This window comes from Zootoca vivipara, chromosome 14, assembly GCF_963506605.1.
Source record: "Zootoca vivipara chromosome 14, rZooViv1.1, whole genome shotgun sequence".
NCBI classification, from domain to species: Eukaryota; Metazoa; Chordata; class Lepidosauria; order Squamata; family Lacertidae; genus Zootoca; species Zootoca vivipara.
This window is the reverse complement of record NC_083289.1, coordinates 36501319-36524218: the sequence shown is the minus strand read 5'-3', so window position 1 is coordinate 36524218 and position 22900 is coordinate 36501319. Positions and strand designations below refer to the sequence as shown.

Genomic DNA, 22900 nt, shown 5'->3' with positions numbered 1-22900 from the left:
CTGCTGCCCTCCCACTGTCCTTCAACAACACCCCTTTAAAGAGCTCACTTGCTTGTCAATGACAACTTCCAGAGCCTGCAGGGTGGTTTTAAAACAAGATTTTTTTAAAATTTATATAAAAACCATCAGTTTAACAACGTTTACTGTACAAAGGAATTAAAAACAGAGGAATGGTACATGTGTAGGAGAGCAGCTAGTTTCTAGTGTTTCATATCAGATCACATTCTTTGAGTTGAACATTAATAAAATAAGGTACAAGTTCAGCTTTGATTGACAGACATTCCAAAGAGTCTCATTCCACAGAATTTGCCATGATTAAAAAAAGAAGGGAAAATTAAATATAGGCATTTAGGTGAGACTGAAAATTATGCATGTACAAGTAAGAAAGAACAAGTGCAGGTAGTTGAACTCTTCTACTCTGGTAAGAAAAGTTCCATGGCCACCCTGTCCCAGCAGATTATGTACAAGTGATATCAGATGCTGGAGACACAATAAGGAGGATTTACAGCCTGCCAAGCAGGGGTGGGTGCATGGGGGGGGCACTCCCTGCAATTCTTCAGAAAAACAATGCACATTCTGTAGCTCTTTTGGGAAGTAGCTATTTTAAAACCAAGGGTGGAAAGATGGCTGTGTCCAGGCTGCCTCCTAGATCACCTGTTCACTGCACATCCCCAGAATGCCAGGCTGTTGAGTCAGTGATTGTCTCCCACTCCATTTAGAGCAAGCGGCAACAGGTGGTCGTGGCTGTGCCGACATGCCCTGTAAATCTCCAAGCTTCCATGCTCCTGCCCTGGATTTGGCTCTGGCTTTGTTCACAGCCCGATGAGATGCCGCTAAAGGCTTTCCCCTGCCCTTGACCTGTCCCCGCCACCCTCTTTGAGCTCATGCCAGCGGCGGGGCTTGGCTCATCCCTCGTGCCAAGCCATCTTGAAGCAGCCAATAAGCTGCAGTTCTGCCAGCTAGGCTCCTGTCAAAGTTCCTGAACAGAATGGGTTAGTCAGCTGCATGACAAGCAACCAGCAGCATCATACTACCCTTTCCAATCTGCAATAAGGTTAAGTGGCCAGTCCTGGGCAGGGTGGTGGGTGGTATTGAGGAAAGCCACCTGGGAGGAGACATTCACCAGGGAGAGATAGAAGATAGATTGATATAAACTTGGCAAGAGAGAGAGAGAGAGAGAGAGAGAGAGAGAGAGAGAGAGAGAGAGAGAGAGAGAGAGAGAGAGAGAAACTAGGTGGCGAAGGAGGTGAATAAATCAAAGATTCCAGAATGCAATTCATAGGCTCTATCAATAAAGCCAACAGGTGACTGTAGCTTCACCCTCTGCACACTTCTGCTTCGTTTCCCATCAAGCCAGCCTCTCCTTTTAGCTTAAGACAGGCTGGAAGATATTCCCCAAACGTCCAATGAGTTTACTTTCAACTCCAGCCAAAGCTAAAGCAACAGCCCAATGTGCATTTGTGGCAGCACAGGGCACTCTAAGTGAACAGAGAGCAGGGCAGCGCACAAAGGAAAGAGCCATGGAAGCTGCAACTAATTTATTTCTCGGTATTCCACCTCTCCCACCTTACCCCACCAATCTTAACACTCTTATGCATGCTGTAAGAGAGGTTCTTACTATCTGGTGACTATATTGATTTTTGAAAAGTGAAAAGGGGTAAATGGGGGGGGGGAGGTTTGCCCTGGATTTCTAAGACCGTTTGGGCTCCCTGAGCAACTCTGTAGTTCAGAGAAGCTCTATGAACAGCTCTATGAACAGGGCTAGAGAGCATCAAAAGCAAGCAGCTGACAACAAAAGCAAGAGCGCGGTAACATGCGAGGATTTCTCCCCAGCCAGAGAACATGCTGCAGGAGAGGTTTTGTTCAGGAGCCCCAGATCTCCCCATGACTCACACAACCCAGTAATTATGAACAGCCATAAAAGAGCAGCATTTACTGATGATCATCTCTCCCCGCCACCCCCACCCCCCAGCCATGATCTTTTTGAGATCTGGTACAGTCTAACCTTTTGCCTTAAGCCTCCTGGGAGGCAGGGATGGCTTTATCAGTCATTAACCAATTCCAGATGTAGTCAGGACTCCCCCACCCTCATTCTCTCCCCCCCCATCCCCACAAACACAGCAGTGTGATTCAGAACCCTGCCCTTGCTGTCCATTTAAGCCATGCACTTGTTACCAGGAATGTCTGGAAAAATTAAGTCAAAAAGAAAAGAGAGGAACAAATCCCTACCCCCTTTCACAAACAGATTTTTTTTAAAAAAAAATTACAACAACCCTGTGAGTCTTATACAATTCTCAGAGTGTTTGATCATTTTGCTCCTTGACCCCCATCAACCCCCCTCCTACTTCAATTAGCCCCAGGGTTCAAGGCTCAGTACTTCTATTTACAAGGCGGCACAACATTTCCCCTCTGGTGTCCTTCCCTTTAAAAAAAAGGCAGGAATGGAGGAGGAGAACTAAAAAAAAAAGGTAGTGAGAATCTCTTTATATTTATAAATAAGTGAAAATGTCAAGCAGCCTGCTTTCCAAGGATCCCCAGCTATTCATGGCATTTCTGTTGCGTAAAGGCAGGACTCCATCTGGGTTGAAGTTGCTATAATTCCTGCCTCCTCACCCCCCCTTTTTTATAAAAAAAAAAGAGAGTCATGTTCATTGTAGCACCAGCAATCCACTTGGGAGCCCAAGGTTAAAGTTGCAGCACAGAGTTCCATCTCCTCCCTTGCAGGAGGAAGAGAGTCATTCCATTGAGGCAGCCAGGCAGTTGCCCCTCAGAGCAGGGCGAGGGGGACACCTACTGCATTCTGGGAAGGCTGGCTCAGCACACCCTTGCCATGTGGGATCCTGCCAACCTCACGTCAGCCCACAAGCTCCATGCCAATCCTGTAGGCACGGTTGCCAGAGACACAGAGGAACGTCAGGAGGGACCCCACAGTGGAATGGGTTACGTGTGTGTAAACATCTGTACATCAGCGAGTGGGCGGGCGTGGCTGGAGGAGACACTCCCCAGCACCAACTTGCTAAGAGATCTTGCAGTTGTTACGCGAGCAGTTCTGCGGTGGGCTCTGTGGCGGACGGATAGACTTGGAGCGCTTCAAGCTGTTGCCTTTGCTGCTGCTCCCACCTCCACTGCTGGCCAAGGAGTATGAGCGGCCGTGCATCATCACTGCGTTCATGCCGTTAGCCATGGAGAAGGACTTCAAGTGGCTCTTGATAGTGACGGGAAGGGGCAGCTTGTCTATAAGGTGGACGGGTGTGCAGGAAACAATGGCGCGGCAGCAGAGGTCTTGCAGGCTGAACACTGTGGATGTGGGAGGCAATAAAGAAGAAATATAGGATTAGAAAGGATGTACGATTCTTGTATTGTTTGCTCTGGTGTGAGTATACCATTTTTCATGAACAAATGTTTAGTTCTTCAGGTGTCAGGCACTTCCCCAGCCTTAGCTAGTTGTGGACCTGTATATGGATGAAATCCCAAATCCTGTAGTTTTAAAGGTATGCCTGCAGCAAGCTACATTTTCATGCATTCTTTGCAGGGGAAATAGCCCAAGAGATCAGTGTAGCCTGCTTCTGGTTGCCAGTTTCCTTTTGTAAGTGCTCCATTGAATAAGTCAACCCACAATCTATCTAAATTAACACTTCAAGAAATGCAACACCACAGTGACATCCTTCAGCCCCTCCTCCAGTATCAGAATCTGGTTAATTCACTCCAGCCTCTGAATTTGTTTTATCTGGTTTTATCTTATGTTATCAATTGGAATTGTTGTTTCATGTTTGTAATCTACCTTGAACATTTTTTGAATACTTAGCATAAAATCATATATACCCATTCATTAGATAGACATCATTATGCAGGGGCACAGCTGCATAACCTGAAAGTGTAGCTCTTGACACACATACCTCTCCTCATCCTGCGATAACACACACCAGAACTTATTGTGACAGTTCTCACAGGGAACCAACCAATCTGGCCAGAAGTACAAAGCTCGACTTGTGCGCTATTTCCAGCACAGTGGACACCATCAAGTCATGCCATCAAAAAAAGCTGCCTGGTTCAGCTGTACAGTCCAGCTGGCACTTCTAATTTCCCCATAAGATGATTCCTGACAACTATGAGGGCTAGAAACTTGCTTTTATTTTCAAAACATTTAATATATTGAACTCCGTACTATCCCAATGGCTATGCAAGGCTCTGCAGCCCCAAGGAACACCAAGTATAGTTTTGGGAAGCAGAAACCCCAGGTTTTGCACAGAACACTGTGTTTAGGCTGTTTGATCAGTTTATATGGCTACATTCCTATTGCCTCTAATATGTGTTTCAGTCTTCAACAACAACTCTTCTAGGGAGGCAGAGTTCTTTCTCCCTCTTTCTCTCTACATTCCAGACAAGAAACTGAAGCAAGAGAATTAGTGACATGCCCAACAGAATTTCAGAGCTGGGAATGAACCCCATCTTCTCACAAATCATATTCCTGTGTGTTAATCAGGTTTCTTGGGCCATTGTCAAAGTAATTAATGCCTACCCACAACTGGCTGGCGGGAAAGCCGACTGGCTGGCTAAGTCATGTCTGCAGAAGACCCACTGCATATAAATTCCCTTCCAGACAAAGCCCTTGAGACTGCAATTAAAATTGGAAGAGGGCTTCCCTGCCTGAAAATTCAATGAGGGAGGACAGGCCTGGTCTAGAGGTGAGCAGACATGCTGCATGCCTCAGAACAGAGTACATTCCGATTTGACAAGTGTACAAGCCCTGGCAACCTGAGGCAAACAGCCCTGAACTCTGATCCCTTCCCACAGCTGGACTGAGACCTTATGAGCAAACTTGCTCACACCCATGAGAACCTGTGGCCCCGTGCTTCTTTCTAAGCAGTGTGCAAAATCTTGTAACATCTGCTTTGCAAAGCAGAACAACTACTCTGGGGTGGGGCAGATTTGCTTTGATGAGGTCACTGCTGGGGGAGGGTGGGGGAGAAGAGAGTTACTTGAGGGCCTGACACAGTTCAGGTCACTAGGAAAGTTTCACGCAGGGAGCCAAAAGGGTCGGAGCAACTAATCGCTCATCTGAATGCAGCTGGAATAGCTACTGAAATCTGCTATGACACCCCTGTCCACAATTCTCAGGCTGACTCAAACAGATATTACCAAAAAAGTAAGTACATTAAACCAGACTTCTGTGCTCGTCAGCTGTGAAGCAGTGCTTGAAGTTACTATCCTCCCCATCTGTGCTCCTGTTACCCAGAATCTCAGAATACCGTACCTGTATACGTACATGTGAACTAGCAGCAATCCCTTCTCCTAGTGGAGACTAGGATGAGAACCTCTGCCCTCTTGACTTTCCTTTTGTTCCAGTTGCCCTTAGGGCTGAGGACAAAGAAGACTTTTGCAAGCTGAACTGTTTGCCAGCCTTGCATGTGAGAGTGGAAAGGGAGCTCTTTTGAAACTGAGCAGGTCAACTATGACAGAGTCAAAGAATCCCTCCACCACAGAAATGATAGCATGCCATCTTCTGACAACAAGAAAAACTGCACCCCACAGGGAAAGCAGGAAGCTGGCTTTGTCAAGCACCGTTTGAATGGCTCAGTGTAAGGCTGCTCTTCATATTCCCTTTTCCACAATGCCTCTTCAAACGTCAAGCTGCTGGGAATGATTGACAAGGATGGAACAATATATCACACATGCTCTATATTAAGACCCCCAAAGTCAGCATGGGGGGATCTGAAGTCTGTGATCCAAACAAGCTGAATAAATTAGTTGCATTGGTCACCACGGTGGAAGATGCTGGACAGACTCCCATGACTGAACTGCTTTGAGAGAAGTCAAATAGAGGTCTCAAGAAGACATGGAATTTTAGTGTCAATTGATAAAACTGAAAATCAACAACTCACTGAATGCTGGCTAGCTTATGCTAGAAAGTTTGTTTAAGAAATCAAATATGGAGTAGGAAAGTTGATACTCTAAAAAAAAGATCAAGCCTGCAACATCCAAGCCTTTTCAATCCCATTTTCACAGCTATGAGAGATATAAAAACTGACCTAGTTGGTTCAGTGCGGCATGCACGAAGCTATTTTTAATCAGTTTCTTTTCTATATACAAGGAGGATAATGACATCAATGGAGAGAACCCCAAGTCAGGGTGGTATGTTGGGGCATAAAGCAAGTTCAATAAATTCACAAGGCTCAGTGAAGAAGAAGATAGGCAGGTATTTTCTCTAGAGGAGAAGACTCAAGGCACATGGAGCCCCATTTTTGTTTCATATCTAAATAAGGTCTGTTTCAGATGTTTCATTATTTTTGCAGAGTGAGATTTCCCCTATTCGTACTAATATGACCAAATCATCATTAAGCAAGCTAAGTCACAGTAACTTACACGACAGACGTCACACATGACATTGAGGCAAATTACCATAGCTGAATTCAAAGAGCAATAGTGGAAATGCCATGTGTACCAAACACCAAATCCTAGAAGGAAGATTGACAACTGGAACATCTATTCCTGTCTTAATGCATGACAGGAACAATGGGGTGGGTGCTTGCTCACCTCTGTTGGGCCTCCATATCTTCTCCATGCCATGCCTCATCAACACAATACGAGACAGCTCCGTGAAGGACTCAATTACGTTGAAGTTGCACAATGGGCTGACCTCAAAGAACGTCATGCAATTTTTCTCTGCATAGGAGCGGGCTTGCTCTGTTGGCACTTGCCGTTTAAAGGCCAGATGAAGCCGGTTGCCAACCAAGATGCGGGGCACACCAGGAGCATGCTTTAGAGAGAAAAACATATCATTGAACATACACACTTCCATGCCAGCCCAATCGCATGTTCCAACCCTTTTCATTTGGGGAGCAAAATACCTATTTGGCACTTCTCATTTACAAGACAATGCTGTGCTTTCATTTTCCAGGCCATGTTCTGTGCTCCTAACTTGGACATGGCACAGGGTCCAATAGAAGAAGCTGGTATCTAGAGAAAGCCAAGCCTAGTACACTGCTGGCTTCCCAAGTAGGAAATGGGGACTAGAAACTGGTTTAAGCTTGGCAAATCTCAGTATCTGCCCACACTTTCCATCTCTTCTAGTGTACCAACACATTTTCCTCTTAATGCTTGGCAATTAACAGATAACATTTCCTGATAACTATGTTAGGCCTTTCTGAAGTAGTAAACCTGTGTCTGGGCTATCCTACTCCAGACTACAGGCCAGGGTTTATATGAATAATTGCTCTGCCATATAAAAATCCCTGCACATAAGAGAATTTGTGCACTTGGGCAGGACTGGGAAGTGGATCTGGCTGGGAGCTGAATCCCAAAATCTCCCCCCCCCCATGGGCTAACTCTGACAAGCAGGTGGGGATGCAACCCATAACCTCTCACTATAATGGTCCCAGGCAACTAACACCTGTCAAAGGAGAAAGATTCTAACCTAGGCTCCACCTGGATATGAGTTTTCTTAGTGCAGGGATTTTTATTTGGGTGTTTGGTCTCAACTGAAAGTTATAGAAGCATTTCAGCCTGCAGCAGGATGCAATAGTACCTAACTGGCAGTTTGCTTCAATACAGTATAAGGTCCTAACAGGAAACCAAACATTCTGACACTCCCTGAACCAGATTTGTAGACTATGAACAAAGATAAAAAGACCAAGTTTATGGAAGTCTAATGCAGTCTTTGCCATTCTTACCTCATCAATTTCCTTGATCCATCTGTCTATTCCATCAAAAGACCAGCGATTGGTAATGTCGTAGACCAAGAGGATTCCCTGTATGAAACAGAACACCAAATGTTCAAATTAAAACAAACAAAATTCCAAGTTGTTTACTTGCATAAGGTTTTCTCCTAAAGTTGGTCAATTGTGACTTCACACCCAACTGTGTGTTCTTTTCCTACCTTTTTGCCATTTAATTCACTTCTACTGTAAGGTTTTCAAAGTATTCTACCAATTTCTAGTCATAGGATTAGGAATTCTGAGAACCATTCTTTTACTAGGCTATTGAAGGTTCCCTCCAACCCCACGCCTGACCTATAGACTATAGCAAAGTTTTTTTGGAGTGTGTGTGTGTGTAAAGAAATACAAGAGGAATGTTTCAGCAAGCTGGACGTTTTCAGTGATAAGTTAGGACCCAGGCCACAAGCAGAATTCCCAGTCTGAAGTGGAAGAAATAATCTCTTAAGAGAAATGGAAATGCTTTTTCCCCATGGCAAGACTCTAGTTTCAGAACGGTCATCATTCTGTAGCCTAAGCCAGGGGTAGCCAACATGGTGCCCTCCAGATGTTTTGGTCTACAACTCCCATCAGCCCATTGACTATGCTGACTGAGGCTGATGCGAATTGGAGGGCACCACCTTTGGCCTAAACCAATATGGATGCATTGTGAGGGCTGCCCCAAAACACAACCACTGGTTCCTCCTGGCTCACTTCCAGACATTAACAAACTGATAAACAATGACTGCAGGTGGCATCTTTGCCTGGAGTCAAGTAACAGAAACTAAGCAGCACTGCTGACTGTACTCACCTGAGCTCCCCTGGAGTATGACCGAAAAATTGTACAGAACCTCCCTTGGCCCGATGTGTCCCTACAATGAAGGGGGGGAAAGTAGATGGCTTTCAGACCTCCCCATTCCACCTTCCCAACGTTAGGTAACAACAAAACTATACCATTCAGTGATCTGTCAGTTAAAATTGGAACTACATACTATACAAAAGTCATTATTTTTCTCCCCAAAATGCTGTGCTTCACATATGGATTTGTGTAGAGTGCACTCTCCAACTCCACACCTAAGAAGAACATTCTAACTTATCCCAGTCTTGTGTACCCACAAATATATTTCCTGCAGAAGAATATGCACAAGAAAATTTTACCATACATGTTAATAAACACTAGTAAGAGTGCATATTATCTTTTCCATGCAAGTACACATACAAAAGATATCCCAAATGACTGGTTGCTCAGGAATATAGATTACATGTTAGCATCTGAGAACTAAAAATATTTTTACAGCTCTATTTATCAGCCCAGAACATCCATACTCTCAAGCTGGGTTCAAGTTCATTACTCCCATTTTATCTACTGATGCAGCTCATTGTTTTCAGTTCTTGGAGGCTGCTACTAGCAGAATTCAACCACAATAGAAGCTACAGCAGACACCTCCGGGTCCTGCTCTACACCACCCATCCTCACTTTGAATGCTTCAAAGACAATGACTATGTATGTAAAATCCATTTTTGCAAGCCCTCCAGCAGGCCGCCTTCATCATAGCAGTTCCCACTTCCTATGACCTATAAATGGGTAGGTAGAGACATACATGATACATACATATACTATAGATATGGGATGTCCAACAGGTCGATCACAATCTACTGTTCGATTCCCAGGATGTTTTGGTAGATCACGGGCTCCTCCATCCAGCCCCGCCCCCTCACCCCGCCCTCTAGATCACTATCCTGGAAGACAGAGCTCTCGTTGTGAGGCTGACCGTTTCATTAGCGATCTCTTGGTGAGCTCCTATTTTTATTTATTTCTTCGACCTGCCCCCCATAGGATTTTTCTCCCTAAAATAAGCTCAACAACTTTCACCTGAACCCACCAAAGTGGCTTACCTCCCTAAAAAAAGCTCAACAACTTTGAACTGAACCACCCCCAAAAGGGGTAGATCACTGCCAGTTTTTAACTGTGTGAGTAGATCACGGTCTCTTGGAAGTTGGCCATCCCTGCTATATATAGATGGATTAGGTGCTCATTGGTATTTTGTTCCAGCTTCCTACCACTGGAGACAGGATTTGACTGTTCAACTTGAGGATCGTCAATATGTTCCACTAGAAAGAGTTAGATGAGAGAGAGCAGGGCTCAAGTTCTAACTGTCATGGTTTCACCAGGTGGCCTTTGTCAAGTTACTAGCACCAACCCCCCTTTTAAAAGCACTACAGAACAATCATTAAAATGTTCACGTTTTTGTTTAAAAAAAACAATTGCATAGGCCTGTCTACATGAAAGTTCAGTTAACTTTTTGTTAGGTGTGTGAGAACATATTCTCTTGAACATTTAAGAAGTGCTACAAATGATTGGTATGGATGGGGGTGTGGGCTCAGAAAACATTATTAACCCACAAAAACGCACCTGCAAGTCTATCTTCAATGAATATGGCAAGTTGGTGGACTCTCTCTGTCACCCAACTTCCACATACACATAAAAGAAAAGTGTTGGGAGTACTACCTAGCCGTAGCGAGAATTCTTAGCTCTTCATTTAAAAAGCTGCTACAAAAACAAACAAAGGAAAACTTTTGGCTGGAGAAGATGTTTGAGTTCAGCATTCAATTGTTACTCCAGAGGCTGACATTACACTGAGGAATTCTTACAACTCTGTTTAGGAGTACGACGTGTTCTGTAGTAAACAAACATAGGGTGTGTTAAGGACACCAGCTGCCTCAGAGCTTGTGTGTAGATTTAAGCCATGCCTTCTCATCTATTTAAACATTACAGCACACCAAGGGGCATCACCAGACATCTGTGATGCTATGAAGAGTGCTGTGCTGACCTAAGCAAGTACCTACTTAAGTGCAAGCTGCGGTCAGGTTAGTCACAGAACACGTTGCAGTGTGTTAGTCCCTGCTGTGTCCAATGACCTGGGAGGGGTACATGACAAACAGCTGGAAGCCTCACCACCCTCATTCCTCTACATCAGATTTCCCAGGGAGATCAGATTTTTGGTGCAATCGAGGCATTACTAAATATCTAAAGGGTCAGATTTTTCTGGCACTTTTCTTATACACCCATAACTACACAAACTAGAAGCTTGTTCCATCTCTACTGTTGTGAAAAGCATAATATTAGGGAGAGAGTGGTAATCATTATGGTAGACCAGGGCAATGGATTACAATTCCAGTCATCCTCAACCATAGACTATGCTGGCTGGGACTGATGCTGCCCAACAACATCTAGTGGACACCACACTGGATGCTCTTGTGGTAGAGACTTTGTGACCAAGTTCACACACCATCCTCCTTGTGCAAGAGGCCATTTCCATAAGTGGCCAAAAACCAATGCTCTTAGAATGAACACTAAGTAGGAACCAGAACTGTTTTGAAAATGCTCTCAAGCAGGACCAGGTATACACGTTTAAAGGTAAACTGTCCTTAGGCCACAGGGCAATAAATAAAATCTGCCCAGAAACACACAAACTAACTGAAGGTGGGAAAAGTGACTTAGCATATCTTCCCCTACTGTCTTCCTTTACTTCCTTGTTTTTCATCATATGTCTTCCATCCACATTGTAAATCTGTATGCAAGGTTAAATTATGTTGTATGCTGTAGAGCCCCTTGTTTTCTTTTCAGCATGTAGCAGCAGTAGAAGGAAGAGGGAGGAGATGGTGCTTATGAAGCCAGGCCATACAAGAGAAGGAAAAACGTAATCTACATGCTATAATTACAGTGGTGCCTCGCTAGACGAATTTAATTCGTTCCACGGGTCTTTTCTTATAATGAAAAATTCGTCTAGCGAATCCCATAGGAATGCACTGAATTTTTTTTTGCCCATAGGAACGCATTAATTGAATTTCAATGCATTCCTATGGGAAACCGCGATTCACTAGACAAATTATTCATAAAACAAATTCGTCTAGCGAGGCAACCTCCGCTCGAAAAATCCTTTCGTTAAGCGGAAATTTCGTTAAGCAGGGCATTCGTTAAGCGAGGCACCACTGTAAGTGAAATAGGTATCTATGAACGTCTCCAGATAAGCCTAGGCAGACACTTCTAAGCTAAGCTTGCAAGAACATTATCTTGATGAACCCAAGTTCTCTCTTGTCTTAAGGTCATGTAGACACTCTTAATACTTTGGGAAGATTTCAGCAATGCAACCTTACCAGAGCTCCAGTTTGACTCGTCTGCCATCTAACAGGATTGTTGTGGTCTTGTAGTCAATTCCTGTAAATAAAAACAATGGAAATGTGATTACACAAAAACCAGGCATAACGGCACTATTTCAGTGACATGTAGGTGTTCATAACCAGAGAAAGCTGTCACAACACCAAGTGTTTGAGGGAATGATGCTTGTGGTGGTAGCATAGTAAGTTTTAATATATAAAACAAGCAACTCAGAAGAGCAGTAAACAGACAATTATCATTTATATGGTAGCAAGGACATTTAGGTCTCTTACAGCACAATAAAGTTAGCTGTGAGGAATGAGGAACCAGGAGTTGTTTGTCGAACTGACCTACTTCTAGTTAAACACAATTTCTTCACCATATTTAGCATAAACGTTAAATTAAAAAACTACAACAACAAAATTTATATACCACTTTATTGAGGAAAAAAAACTCCCACCAATTGTTTACATTCCCCCCCCCCCAGACTCGATGTTGAATTCATCCACTTAAGATTTGTACCCTCACTTTGAGTAAAGTGTATTTTGTCTAGGTATTATTACTGAAAGGTGAAGGCCAGGGGTGGCATTCAGGTATGTTAAATTCAGACTAGACCCACTGAAATTAATGGACCTAACTCAATCATGTTCATTAATTTAAGTGGGTCTACTTCAAGTAAAATTAGTTGAATGCCACCCAAAACAAATCTAGATTCTGCTAGCAGTGGCAACTGACCAGAGAACCTGTTAGTGGATCACTGGGACATGGATCTCAACAGAGTCTGATATCTGCATTTTGAAGCTTAACTACAGAGGATGCATCTGATTGTGGCCAAGATCTGCACATTACAGGTTTGCATTACAGTTTTGGTATGCAAGCAAAAGGACATACAACCATAAGGTAAAGGTAAAGGTAAAGGATCCCTGAACAGTTACTGGTAATTCCAGTCAAAGGCGACTATGGGGTGCAGCACTCATCTCTCTTTTCAGGCTGAGGAAGCCAGTGTTTGCTCACCACAGACAGCTTTCCGGGTCATGTGGCCAGCATGACTAAACTACTTCTGGTGCAACAGGACACCATGATGAGTGCCAGAGCGCATGGAAACACTATTTACCTTCCCACCACAGCCATATCCACCACCAAAAGGTAGCATTCAACTCTCAAAAGCAATTCATACTACAGGTATACAGTCATGTTGCTGGCTTGCTGCCATCTTAACAATAACTGACAGTGCTACTGGCATGTGAAATGCCAGGTCAATGAGTTCTTTTTCTAACTAGGCAGCTTTGTTATTAGCAAGTATACCAAAATACTTCATACATATTCAGTTGTGTTGACACAGAGATTTCATTTCCCTGCCACGCATCTGTATCAATATCCTTGGAGATCTGGATATTGCACTAATAAGGTCTCAGCTGGTCACTTTTCTTCCTGTTTCTCCCAATGCTTTAATCTGCATATTAATTAGTCCATTGTTAACAAACTTCAAACAGGAAGCTGACTGCTAGCAATTGGTCCTGCCCCACATTAGATCAAGGACCAGTTCCTTTAATTTAAGAAAGAAATCCTGCTGATTCACTGTTTCCAGGGACATATGCTTTCAAACCTGTCAGGTCACATAAGAACTGAAGATTTTAAGTATAAGCAGTCTGACTTTGAAATATATAGTAAATTTTTCAACAGCTTGCTTCAAAAACAAATTTGTACATATGATCTATTAAACTTGATCAAAACACACCCCACACTAAAAATACCATTTTCTCTGTAAAGAATGAATCATTGAGGAAAAAATATTTCAAGGAAAGTGAACTGGCTGTCTTCATCTGCCCCAGCTGCAACAAAACATGAGGTAACTCTCCAAAGGTTAGACTTCACCCCCGAAGGCGCTCTCCTTCATTGTCTAGAGCAGTGTTTCCCAACTGGTGGTCCGCGGACCCCCAGGGGTCCGCGAGCTATGCGAGAGGGGTCCGCAAGACTGGGACTCTGGCGAGGCAAGATGGCGGCGCGGAGCTCCTAAACTCGACGAACGTGCTAGCGCCGCCAAATCAGCCCCCAAACAAGCAGAAAGCCACCCAAACCGCAGCCGCTGCTGCGTGGAAGCCGAACCCTTCCCCCGCGAGTCCACCCGCCCACCGCCCACCGGCGCCCGCTGCCTGAGGCTCCCGCGTCTGCAGGGGGGCGTAGTCAGCCCCCTGCACCAGCCCCTCCCCGTCGCCGCATCATACCCCTCTGCCAGCCAATAGGGCTCAGGGGGCGGAGTCCAGCTGCGGCGGGAGAATCTTTCCAGCTTCCTGTTGGACTTCCGACGAGGCATTATTGGCGCGCGCCGCGGCGCCACCGAGCTCCTGAGGGCAGCCAGCGTGTTCGCGCTGCCCAAAGGGCTCCTGAGCCGCTGAGACCGCCGCCGCCACGTGCATTCTTGGCCAAGTGAGTTGCGACAGATTTATACCTCATTGATTTCAATGGGCCTTAAGCATGAGTTGGATTGGGATAGCTGATTGTGAGGGTCCTTTATTCTACGGCTACTGCTTTAGTTTAGTATCTGAACAGTACAAGTTAAAACTTGGTAATTTAATGAAATTAGGGGGCCTTTCACACCTCTTTCCTATATTGCCTTACTCCCTATAACAGGGACAAGTAAATAAGTATATTTCTCATTAATATCAGTTCTGTATATGTTCAAGTCATGAGTCCATCCATATTAGCCTGCAGATTTTTCTCTAAAAGTCTGCAGGAAAATTCACATTTAAACATGAATTTTTTAAAAGGGCCTTTCTCTCAAAATGCACATTTTAAATGTTATTTGCTGTCCAAATACAGTATGCATTTCAAGTACATGTTGTTGATGTATTTATTTTTTTGGTGGTGTTTGAGCCAAGAGCAGTATTGAAAGATTTGGGAACTAAACAAGCCAGTGGTTAAATTGGAACTGTACATTATTTCAATACTTCCATTTCAAAACAAGACCAGTGCAGGCTAAATCCTGTGTTTTGACAGAATTACAAGCCTGGTAGATGAAGGGAATGCTGTGGATATAGCCTATCTTGATTTCAGCAAGGCCTTTGACAAGGTGCCCCATGATATTCTTGTAAAGAAGCTGGTAAAATGTGGTCTAGAACTGAAAATTAAAACTAACTGTATACTGATGGAGTACTCTGTTGTAACTAAAAAGACTCTTAATTTGGCTCTCACTTTTTAATTTTAGGATTAGGAATTAATGGGGGTCCTTGTCACAATAGCGGCTCGATGAGGGGTCCTCGAGAAAATTTTGTTGGGAACCCCTGGTCTAGAGACAGATGGATGCCAGCCAACCAAGTACTACTGGGATGCAGCCCTAAGTCCAGAAAATTCTGTCCTGTATCTTGCCAGTATAGTTGGTGACACATTCCTATTTTAATATCCTCCAACTATCTAGTGCACAAGTTGCCAGTGTGGTACCCTCCAGCTGTTGTGGAACCATACCTCCCATCTTCCCTGACCCTAGCTTACACTGGCTGGAGCTGAGGTCAAACAATATCTGGGGGAGCACCATGTTGGCTACCCCGATCTAGTATCTATAGCTAGCTCAGCTCTCAAAATAAGTTATAACAAGGGTGGGGCCTGCATTCCATTGGGGGCAATCTGTTGATGGACACAAGCCAGTGGTGGGTGGAACCACATCTGAAAGCAGGCAAGGCCATTTCTCTTCTGATAATCTCATTCCCCACTGCTCCAGTCACATGAAAGTAGGCTAAGGGCACATGTCGTCATCTAGCCACAGGCTGCCAACCCTGAGTTACAAATTACCAACTGTTAATGAAAATTTGCTTCCTGTTCAGCCCAGGAACAGTCTATGCTTCTGGAACATTCTGGGCACTTAGCCTACCCCAATATCCCCCAATAAACATGATAAAACATCTATTTCCAAAGAATAGCTTTTAAGTTGCACACCTGCATTGGCAAACTCCCACAAGGCTTACAGCAGTTCACATATATTCTTAGAATGTAAAATAAAGATTTTGTTTTATGTTGTCATTTCTATTAAAACCCTGTTTGACAAGACAACCCGACTACTTTTGTTTATAGACATAAAGCAACATACACTGATTAAAACTTCCCAGGCTCAATCTGAGATGTACCATACTATTCCATGTATAACATGCCCCCATGTATAAGATGACCCATATTTTGGGGGACTAGAAATTAAGAAAATGGGGGGAGATTACCCAAAGTTTTGCAGAGGATTGCACAGAGTTCTTGAGCTTTTTTGGGGGGGGTTTGCCAAAAAACACTCACCCGCATGGCAGACGCTAACACTCGCATGCATCGCAACAGCTTCCTAACGTCTGTCCCCTCACCAGCAGAAGCAGCCTGTTGCCCGGCTAATTGCCACAGCAACACCCCATCAACAACACCCCTTGCTGCAGACACTAATAACATTCTGCAGACCATCTCTGGCTCGCGCCATCAACCAATCCCACGTCCCCCCTGGGCACTACCCATATATAAGACGACCCCCTATTTTAAACATAATTTTCCAGTTAAAAATCCAAGTCTTATACACGGAAAAGTACGGTATATCTTCAGGGCCCAATGTTTTGTTTTGTTTTTTGTAATTGTACTTTAAAGCTGTTTTTAATATACAGGTAGCGACTGATTACACTTATTCAATATGTGCGCAACCACACATACAAGCACCAGCCCAAACCCAGAAGTAACCCAAAAAGTAACAAAAATGGGGCAGCCTTATTCAGCCTCCCCCACGTTGGAAGATACATTGATGTAGCTACCTTATGTACCAATACAAAGGTAGCACAGTTCTTTGCCCTGGCAGAGATACAAAATATTTATTACCAATTCCTAAGCAGCTGCCCAGCCCAAAGCTGAACAAATATTTCAGTTTCCTAGGAAGGAATAGTTTGAGGCCTTCAGGTTGGCTGCTTTTAAATTCATAGTATTTCAGTCACTATTTGGGCAGGACTTAATTCATAGTGATATCATTGGCCAAGCCAGACATGATGCTAATTGTGCAAGCTTTTCTTTAACACCAAATGAAGCTTCCTTTCTCCAAACCTAATAGCAGCTTGGGGAAATCAATACCTTGGGGCATGAGGGGAAGAGCTAAATCCCCTCATTGTGTGCCATGGTTCTAACCCCACCTCCTTGCATCTTCTCTTTAAATGTGAAAAAGCAGATGAGAATTGCAATGATACAATTAACATAATTTATATGCAAATATAAGGAAAGGTTCCAGTCAGTGTGAAAGGCTTTCCTTCTTATTTAGGTAAATTTTCACAGTGCTGGACTGTCCATGAATGCAACACTTCCATAATCCAAATCTCAGGCTGGTAGCAGTATCACTTCTTTATTTTAAAATATTAAAGCCATCAGTGCAACTCCTTCACAATTACACTAGACATATTTCCTTCAGGGTCAGTGATGCAACCAGCCTCTGCTTCTGCTTTGCATTCCAGAACACACTCTTCAACTTTTATAAACAGTTGATTACAATGTATCATAAGGAATCATATCACAAAAAGGAACTCATTTCAGCAGCAAGTATTTCACTTTTGAAATCATCAGGCTTGTTCAGACAAGTTCATGAGGTGGAGCACAGCTCGACTGCTCCAACCATGTATGTTACATAACACTGAACAAACTTTCAAATGAATAAGGCAGAAACTGACATGTTTGTGCCACTGGGTGGCACTATTGCACAGAGGCTTTCGGGATACTGCTGAGAGTCTGAGCCTTTAAATACTGTACCTGAGTGCTTTAACTGTCTCCCCTTCAACTCCAATCTTTACAACTGTTGTGGGGAAATATTGGTGATTTCTTCAGCAAACAAACTGTGAATATCCACATATTTATATGCATACTGAGAGGCATCAGTCTGTTGATTGATCTTATTAGGAGCTGTGTTACTTTATTTCAATATATTGCTATATTTTTAATTTGTTATTTACTCTATTTTTAGTTTCTGTGCCATCCACATCTCCCTGGGCTGGACATTATGAATTTACAGTACTGTACATTTTAAAGAGTTTTCGGTGAGAAACACCATTGGATCAAACTATGAAATTAAAAACTGAAGTTCAAGCATTCAGTCACATGGATATGCTCTGTTAGTAGACAATGTACAAACCAGTTTGATTCTATTGCTTATAGCAGGGCTACCCAACATGACACTCTAAGATAAAATGCAAGCCACTAGCCACGTAATTGTAGCCTATCAGACGCCTGAAAATGTTGCAGTCTCAGACATGAAAACAAAAAAAAGTTTACCATTTTACCATTTATTTACTATTACATTTACATCCCAGTTTTCATTTAAAGAGGCTTTATTCAATAAATACTGTTCCCCCATTCTCAGTTTCAACCCAGCAACCTTGTAGGCTAGGCTGAGCTTCATGATGGAATTCTGGTCTCCCAGGTTCTAGTCCAGCTCTCCACCCACTAGGCCAAATTGGCTTCAGGTCTGGCATGCCAGGCTCAAATCAGTGGCAGGAAATTGCACAAATGTGGTTTAATGTGTCTAGCTATGTGGAAGACACAATAGGGCTATGCTCCATCCAAATATGGGTCACTGCAGCAGATCCACAATCATTTAAGAGATGGGAAGAAGGGGGGAGAGAGTAAAAGACAAAAAATTAGGAGAGAGCACAAAACAAGGCACAGAGAAAGAGACTAACAAGATATAATAGTATGATAAAAGTTGTTTTAAAGTTGCAGGTTGGTGCTAAATGAAAAGGCCCTGGGCCTGATAAGTTGTTAACTACCAACAGGTAAATGGAAAAACATATTTCATTGTAAGCTATAGTTGCAAATGTTTATTTCTTACATCTATATTCTTCCTTTCCTCCAAGGAACAAAAGATGGTGTACATGGTTCTGTCCCTCCCAATTTCATTCTCATAACAATCCTGTGAGGTAGGTTTGGCTGAAACAGTAACTGGCCCAAAGTCATCCAATGGGTAGGGATTTGAAACCTGGCCTTGAAAAATATTAAGTTTTTAGTATAATGCTAAACCATAATAATAGAATCATATTGTAGAGTTGGAAGAGAGCCTGAATGTCATCTAGTCTAACCGCCTGCAATGCAGGAATCTCGAACTAAATATGCATGACAGATGGCCATCTAACCTCTACTTAAAAATCTCCAAGGAAGGAGAGTCCACCACCTACCGAGGGAGTCTGTTCCACTGTCAAACAACCCTTACCGTCAGAAAGTTCTTTCTTAGGTTTAGTTAGAATCTCCTTTCTTGTAACTTGAAGCCATTGATTTGGGACCTAGCCTCTGGAGCAGAAGAAAACAAGCTTGCTCCATCTTCCATGTAACAGTTCTTTAGATATTTGAAGATGGCTATCATATCTTCTTTCAGTCTCCTCTTTCCCAGGCTAAACATACCCAACTTCCTCAACAGTTCCTCATAAGGTTTTGTTTCCAGACCCTTGACATGGCATAGCTCCTGAGTCCTGACAGTCCTGCTTTTTTGTTCCTCCAGGGGTTCGTCTCCTGCATTGGGAGATCTTCCTCCCCCCTAGGGGTACCCCACCTGCATCTCTGTTCCAAGACAGTACACTCTGGTCTAGCAAGTATTTCTTCACCTTGCCCGATAGCATGAAGTGTGGATAGGAGGGCCTTGAGTTGCTATATCTTCTCTTCCAGCAAGGCAACCAGTTTGCACTTGCTGCAGGTGTAGTTTTCCATGTTCTCAGTCAGGAAGACAAACATAGCACAGGTGTTTCAGGTCACACTGTAAGATAGCACTCTGGACATCCCCATAAAACTCCTCTGCTAAACACTCTTGCAACATCCCTGTTTATAAGTCACTAGTGTCATTCAGCCCGTTAAATAAACGGGCGCTAGAACATATGTGAGCGCTGCACGGAGCACCGGATCGAGGAGCCGTTCTGCAGAGTCAGCGCCCAGCAACGCCGTGCTGGATTGAGGAGCACCGGTCTGCAGCGCTGCACGGAGCACCGGTCTGCAGAGTTGGTGCCCAGCAGCGCCGCATGGAGCAGCACCTCCTCAATCCAGCACGGCGTTGCTGGGCACTGACTCTGCAGAACGGCTCCTCGATCCGGTGCTCCGTGCAGCACTGCTGGGTGCCGACCCGGCAGGCCGCTTCCTTGATCCGGCGGCCTGCCAGGTCAGCGCTGATCAGCGCTGCACGGAGCACCGGATCGAGGAGCCGGTCTGCACTCAGCGCCCAGCATCGCCGCACGGAGCATCGCCTCCTCAATCCATCACGGCGTTGCTCTCCAACCTAGTCATGGGAATGCAGGAGCAGCCCTGCTGCCACAGCCCAAAGTCCTTTGATTCTAGTTTTTAACAATGGCCAGATGCCGCTGGAAATCCATCAATGGGACTTGAAGCCAGTTATCCCTTCCCATTCAAGCAATTAGTATTCAGTGGGATATTGTCTATGAACATGCAAGTATCATTTAATGATCAAAGTTGTCAACAGATGTCTCCTCAATCATTTGTTTACAACCCTTTAAATAAGGATTCAAGTTAGTAGCCATCAACACTTCATATGGCAGTGAATGTGTTATTTCACACTTCCTTTTTTGCCTGTTCGGAATCTAGTGGACCAAGATTTGTGTGTCTAATCACTGCTTGAGCATAAGGAAATCTCATGCCTGTAGCAATTCTCTGTTTCTAGCTGTCTGTCCCAAAAGGATACCAAGAAATTAAAGTCAGGATTGGACCTTAGTTATCCACCAAGTATGAAACTCTGTTTGGTAACTACATATCTAGAGGGCAAGGTAGGAATGCAGGCACTGCATTGAACACCAATGATGTTGTCCATATCCTGCTGGAACTGCTGCATTGGCAAGGCACAGAAAACCAGTCTGAGCTGTTTTCAGCTTAGCCCACATTCCAACTCTGCTTCTCTAGTCATACTGAATTTGCAATTAAAGAGGAGTTAGTTTATTAAGACTTTTGGGGCCTTTAAGCTCTTTATATGTATTGTTATTTACCAACTTTTAGCACAACTAAAGCAAAAGTCATAAGCATAATGTTGTGAATCTGTTCATGCACAAATACACCCAGCAACTCTTAAAGTTATTGTGTCTACCAGGCCCTACACCTATGTTTGCTGTAGCCAAGTAATAATCTCAATTCTTGGCAAGCTTTCAGTTGTACCTATATAACCAAAAGGATAATGGTCGCCTGCAGATGCCCATCTCAAAGTTGTTCTTATGATCAAAGGCTGCATTACATATGAAGCAAAACAGAGGCACTATCTGCACAAGAAGCTCCCACATTGGGAAAATAATAATAGATCCAACTGTTATGCTGTCTTGCGAAGGCTAAAGGAACTTACACACAATATAAAAAAGCAAAGACACTAAACAGTGATCCAGCAAGAGAATGATAAAGCTGATATTAGCTCATTAGAACAGTTTCATTGCCTATATGCCCTCTTGGACTATAAGACACCCCTGAAGTAGAGGTAGGAGATGCCTGTGACAAGAACTGGTAACAGCTGTAGACTACACTCCATACTGAAGAAGGAATAACTTTCCCCGAACTCCTATTCTTCTAACTTCTTAGACCAACTAAAGCAGAGCTTTCCATACTTCTCACGTTGGTGACACACATTTTAGATATGCATCATTTCACAACACAGTAATTCAGTTTTACTAGCAAACCAGAGGTAAAACTAACCCCTTATAAGATATATGGTCACATATTGCACAACACACCCAGACACTGCAGCCAACACACTAATGTGTCACGACACACAGTTTGGAAAGCTCTGAACTATTGTAATGTGTTCCACATGGGCTGCCTTTAAGACAGTGTTTCTCAACCAGTGTGCCTCCAGATGTTTTGGGACTACAACTCCCATAATTCCTGACCACTGGTCTTGCTAGCTAGGGATGATGGGAGTTGTAGTCCCAAAACATCTGGAGGCACACTGGTTGAGAAACACTGCTTTAAGACAGCTTAAAAACTTCAGCTAGTACAAAATGTTCATCTCCTAGAGCAGCGTTTCTCAACCGGTGTTCCGCGGCACAGTACTTGTGTGCCGCGACGTGCGGCGAGGAAAAGGGCGCTTTGCATTGCTGACGGACTTCCGGCGAGGCAAGATGGCGCACGGCACGGCAGCGCGAAGCTCCTGAGAGCGACCAGCGTGCCCGTGCCGCCAGCCTAGCCTCCGGACCGCCGGAACCACCGCCGCCAGTACACGGGCGCCAAGTGAGCCCGGCGGATCGACCAGGGAGCCGCTGGAGGCCCCCCCCGCAACCCCACCGGAGCGACACCGAAAGCGCCCGGCTGGAGGATCGACGGACCCCTGGGCTCCGCGGCAGCCGCGTGGGCGTCGGAATCGCCCGGCGGATCAAGCGGGGAGCCGCTAAAGCCCCCCAGCGAGCCCGCCTGCGGCTTGGAAGAGCTCCGAAGCCCGGGACCTTCCACCACGCGACGGCCCTGCCTCGTCGCCGCAGCCGTCGCCACCCCAGCCGCCCCAGGAGAAGAGGAAAAGGAGGGAGGCCCCCCCCAGGTGAGGGAAAAAGGGAAAGATAGGGAGGAGAGGGCCCCTCGTCACCCCCCAACCCAGGTGAGAGCGCCTGGTGGGTCCGCCTGGCTACTGCGCAGCAGTTCTTCGTCTCCCCTCCAAACTAAACTAAATATAAGGCGGCACAGAGTTGGTGTGCCGCGGGATTTTTTTTCATAGAACAAGTGTGCCGTGGCCCAAAAAAGGTTGAGAAACACTGTCCTAGAGCATGGAGAGTGGCAGGAGCATATGCAACCAAACCCACTATGATTATCCTGAATACCAGTTAGTTTCTGGGATCAATTCAAAGTCCATCCCCCCTTGCAGGTCAACTGACAGGGTGTGAAGATATCTGTCAATCGCCTGGCATCACAATGACATTAGGTAACTTGATTTCACCCCTGCAAGCCCTGACAAGCAGCTGATTGTTAGAATCTAACTCTTCATACCCTTGGACCCACATATTTATGGGACTGTTTACAATGGCTCTCAAAGTGAACCATTCACAGTGGGATCAGGCATTAACCAGGGATGTGTTATCGCCCCAACTCTTCTTATTAT

The 22900-nt window shown here is 44.5% G+C and overlaps 1 protein-coding gene across 1 annotated transcript in view; it reads right to left on the bottom strand.

Annotated features, from left to right (window-relative positions):
- Window positions 1-2890: 2890 nt before the first annotated feature.
- Window positions 2891-22900, bottom strand: part of RAB40C (RAB40C, member RAS oncogene family) — a 40042-nt gene continuing 20032 nt past the window's right edge. The window contains exons 3-7 of the mRNA XM_035131255.2: window positions 11850-11910; window positions 8503-8563; window positions 7671-7748; window positions 6535-6757; window positions 2891-3297 (exon numbers count right to left, since the gene is read on the bottom strand). Coding sequence (XP_034987146.1) covers window positions 3017-3297; window positions 6535-6757; window positions 7671-7748; window positions 8503-8563; window positions 11850-11910 — 704 coding nt within the window. The 3' untranslated portion in view covers window positions 2891-3016. The remainder of the gene's footprint in view (window positions 3298-6534; window positions 6758-7670; window positions 7749-8502; window positions 8564-11849; window positions 11911-22900) is intronic.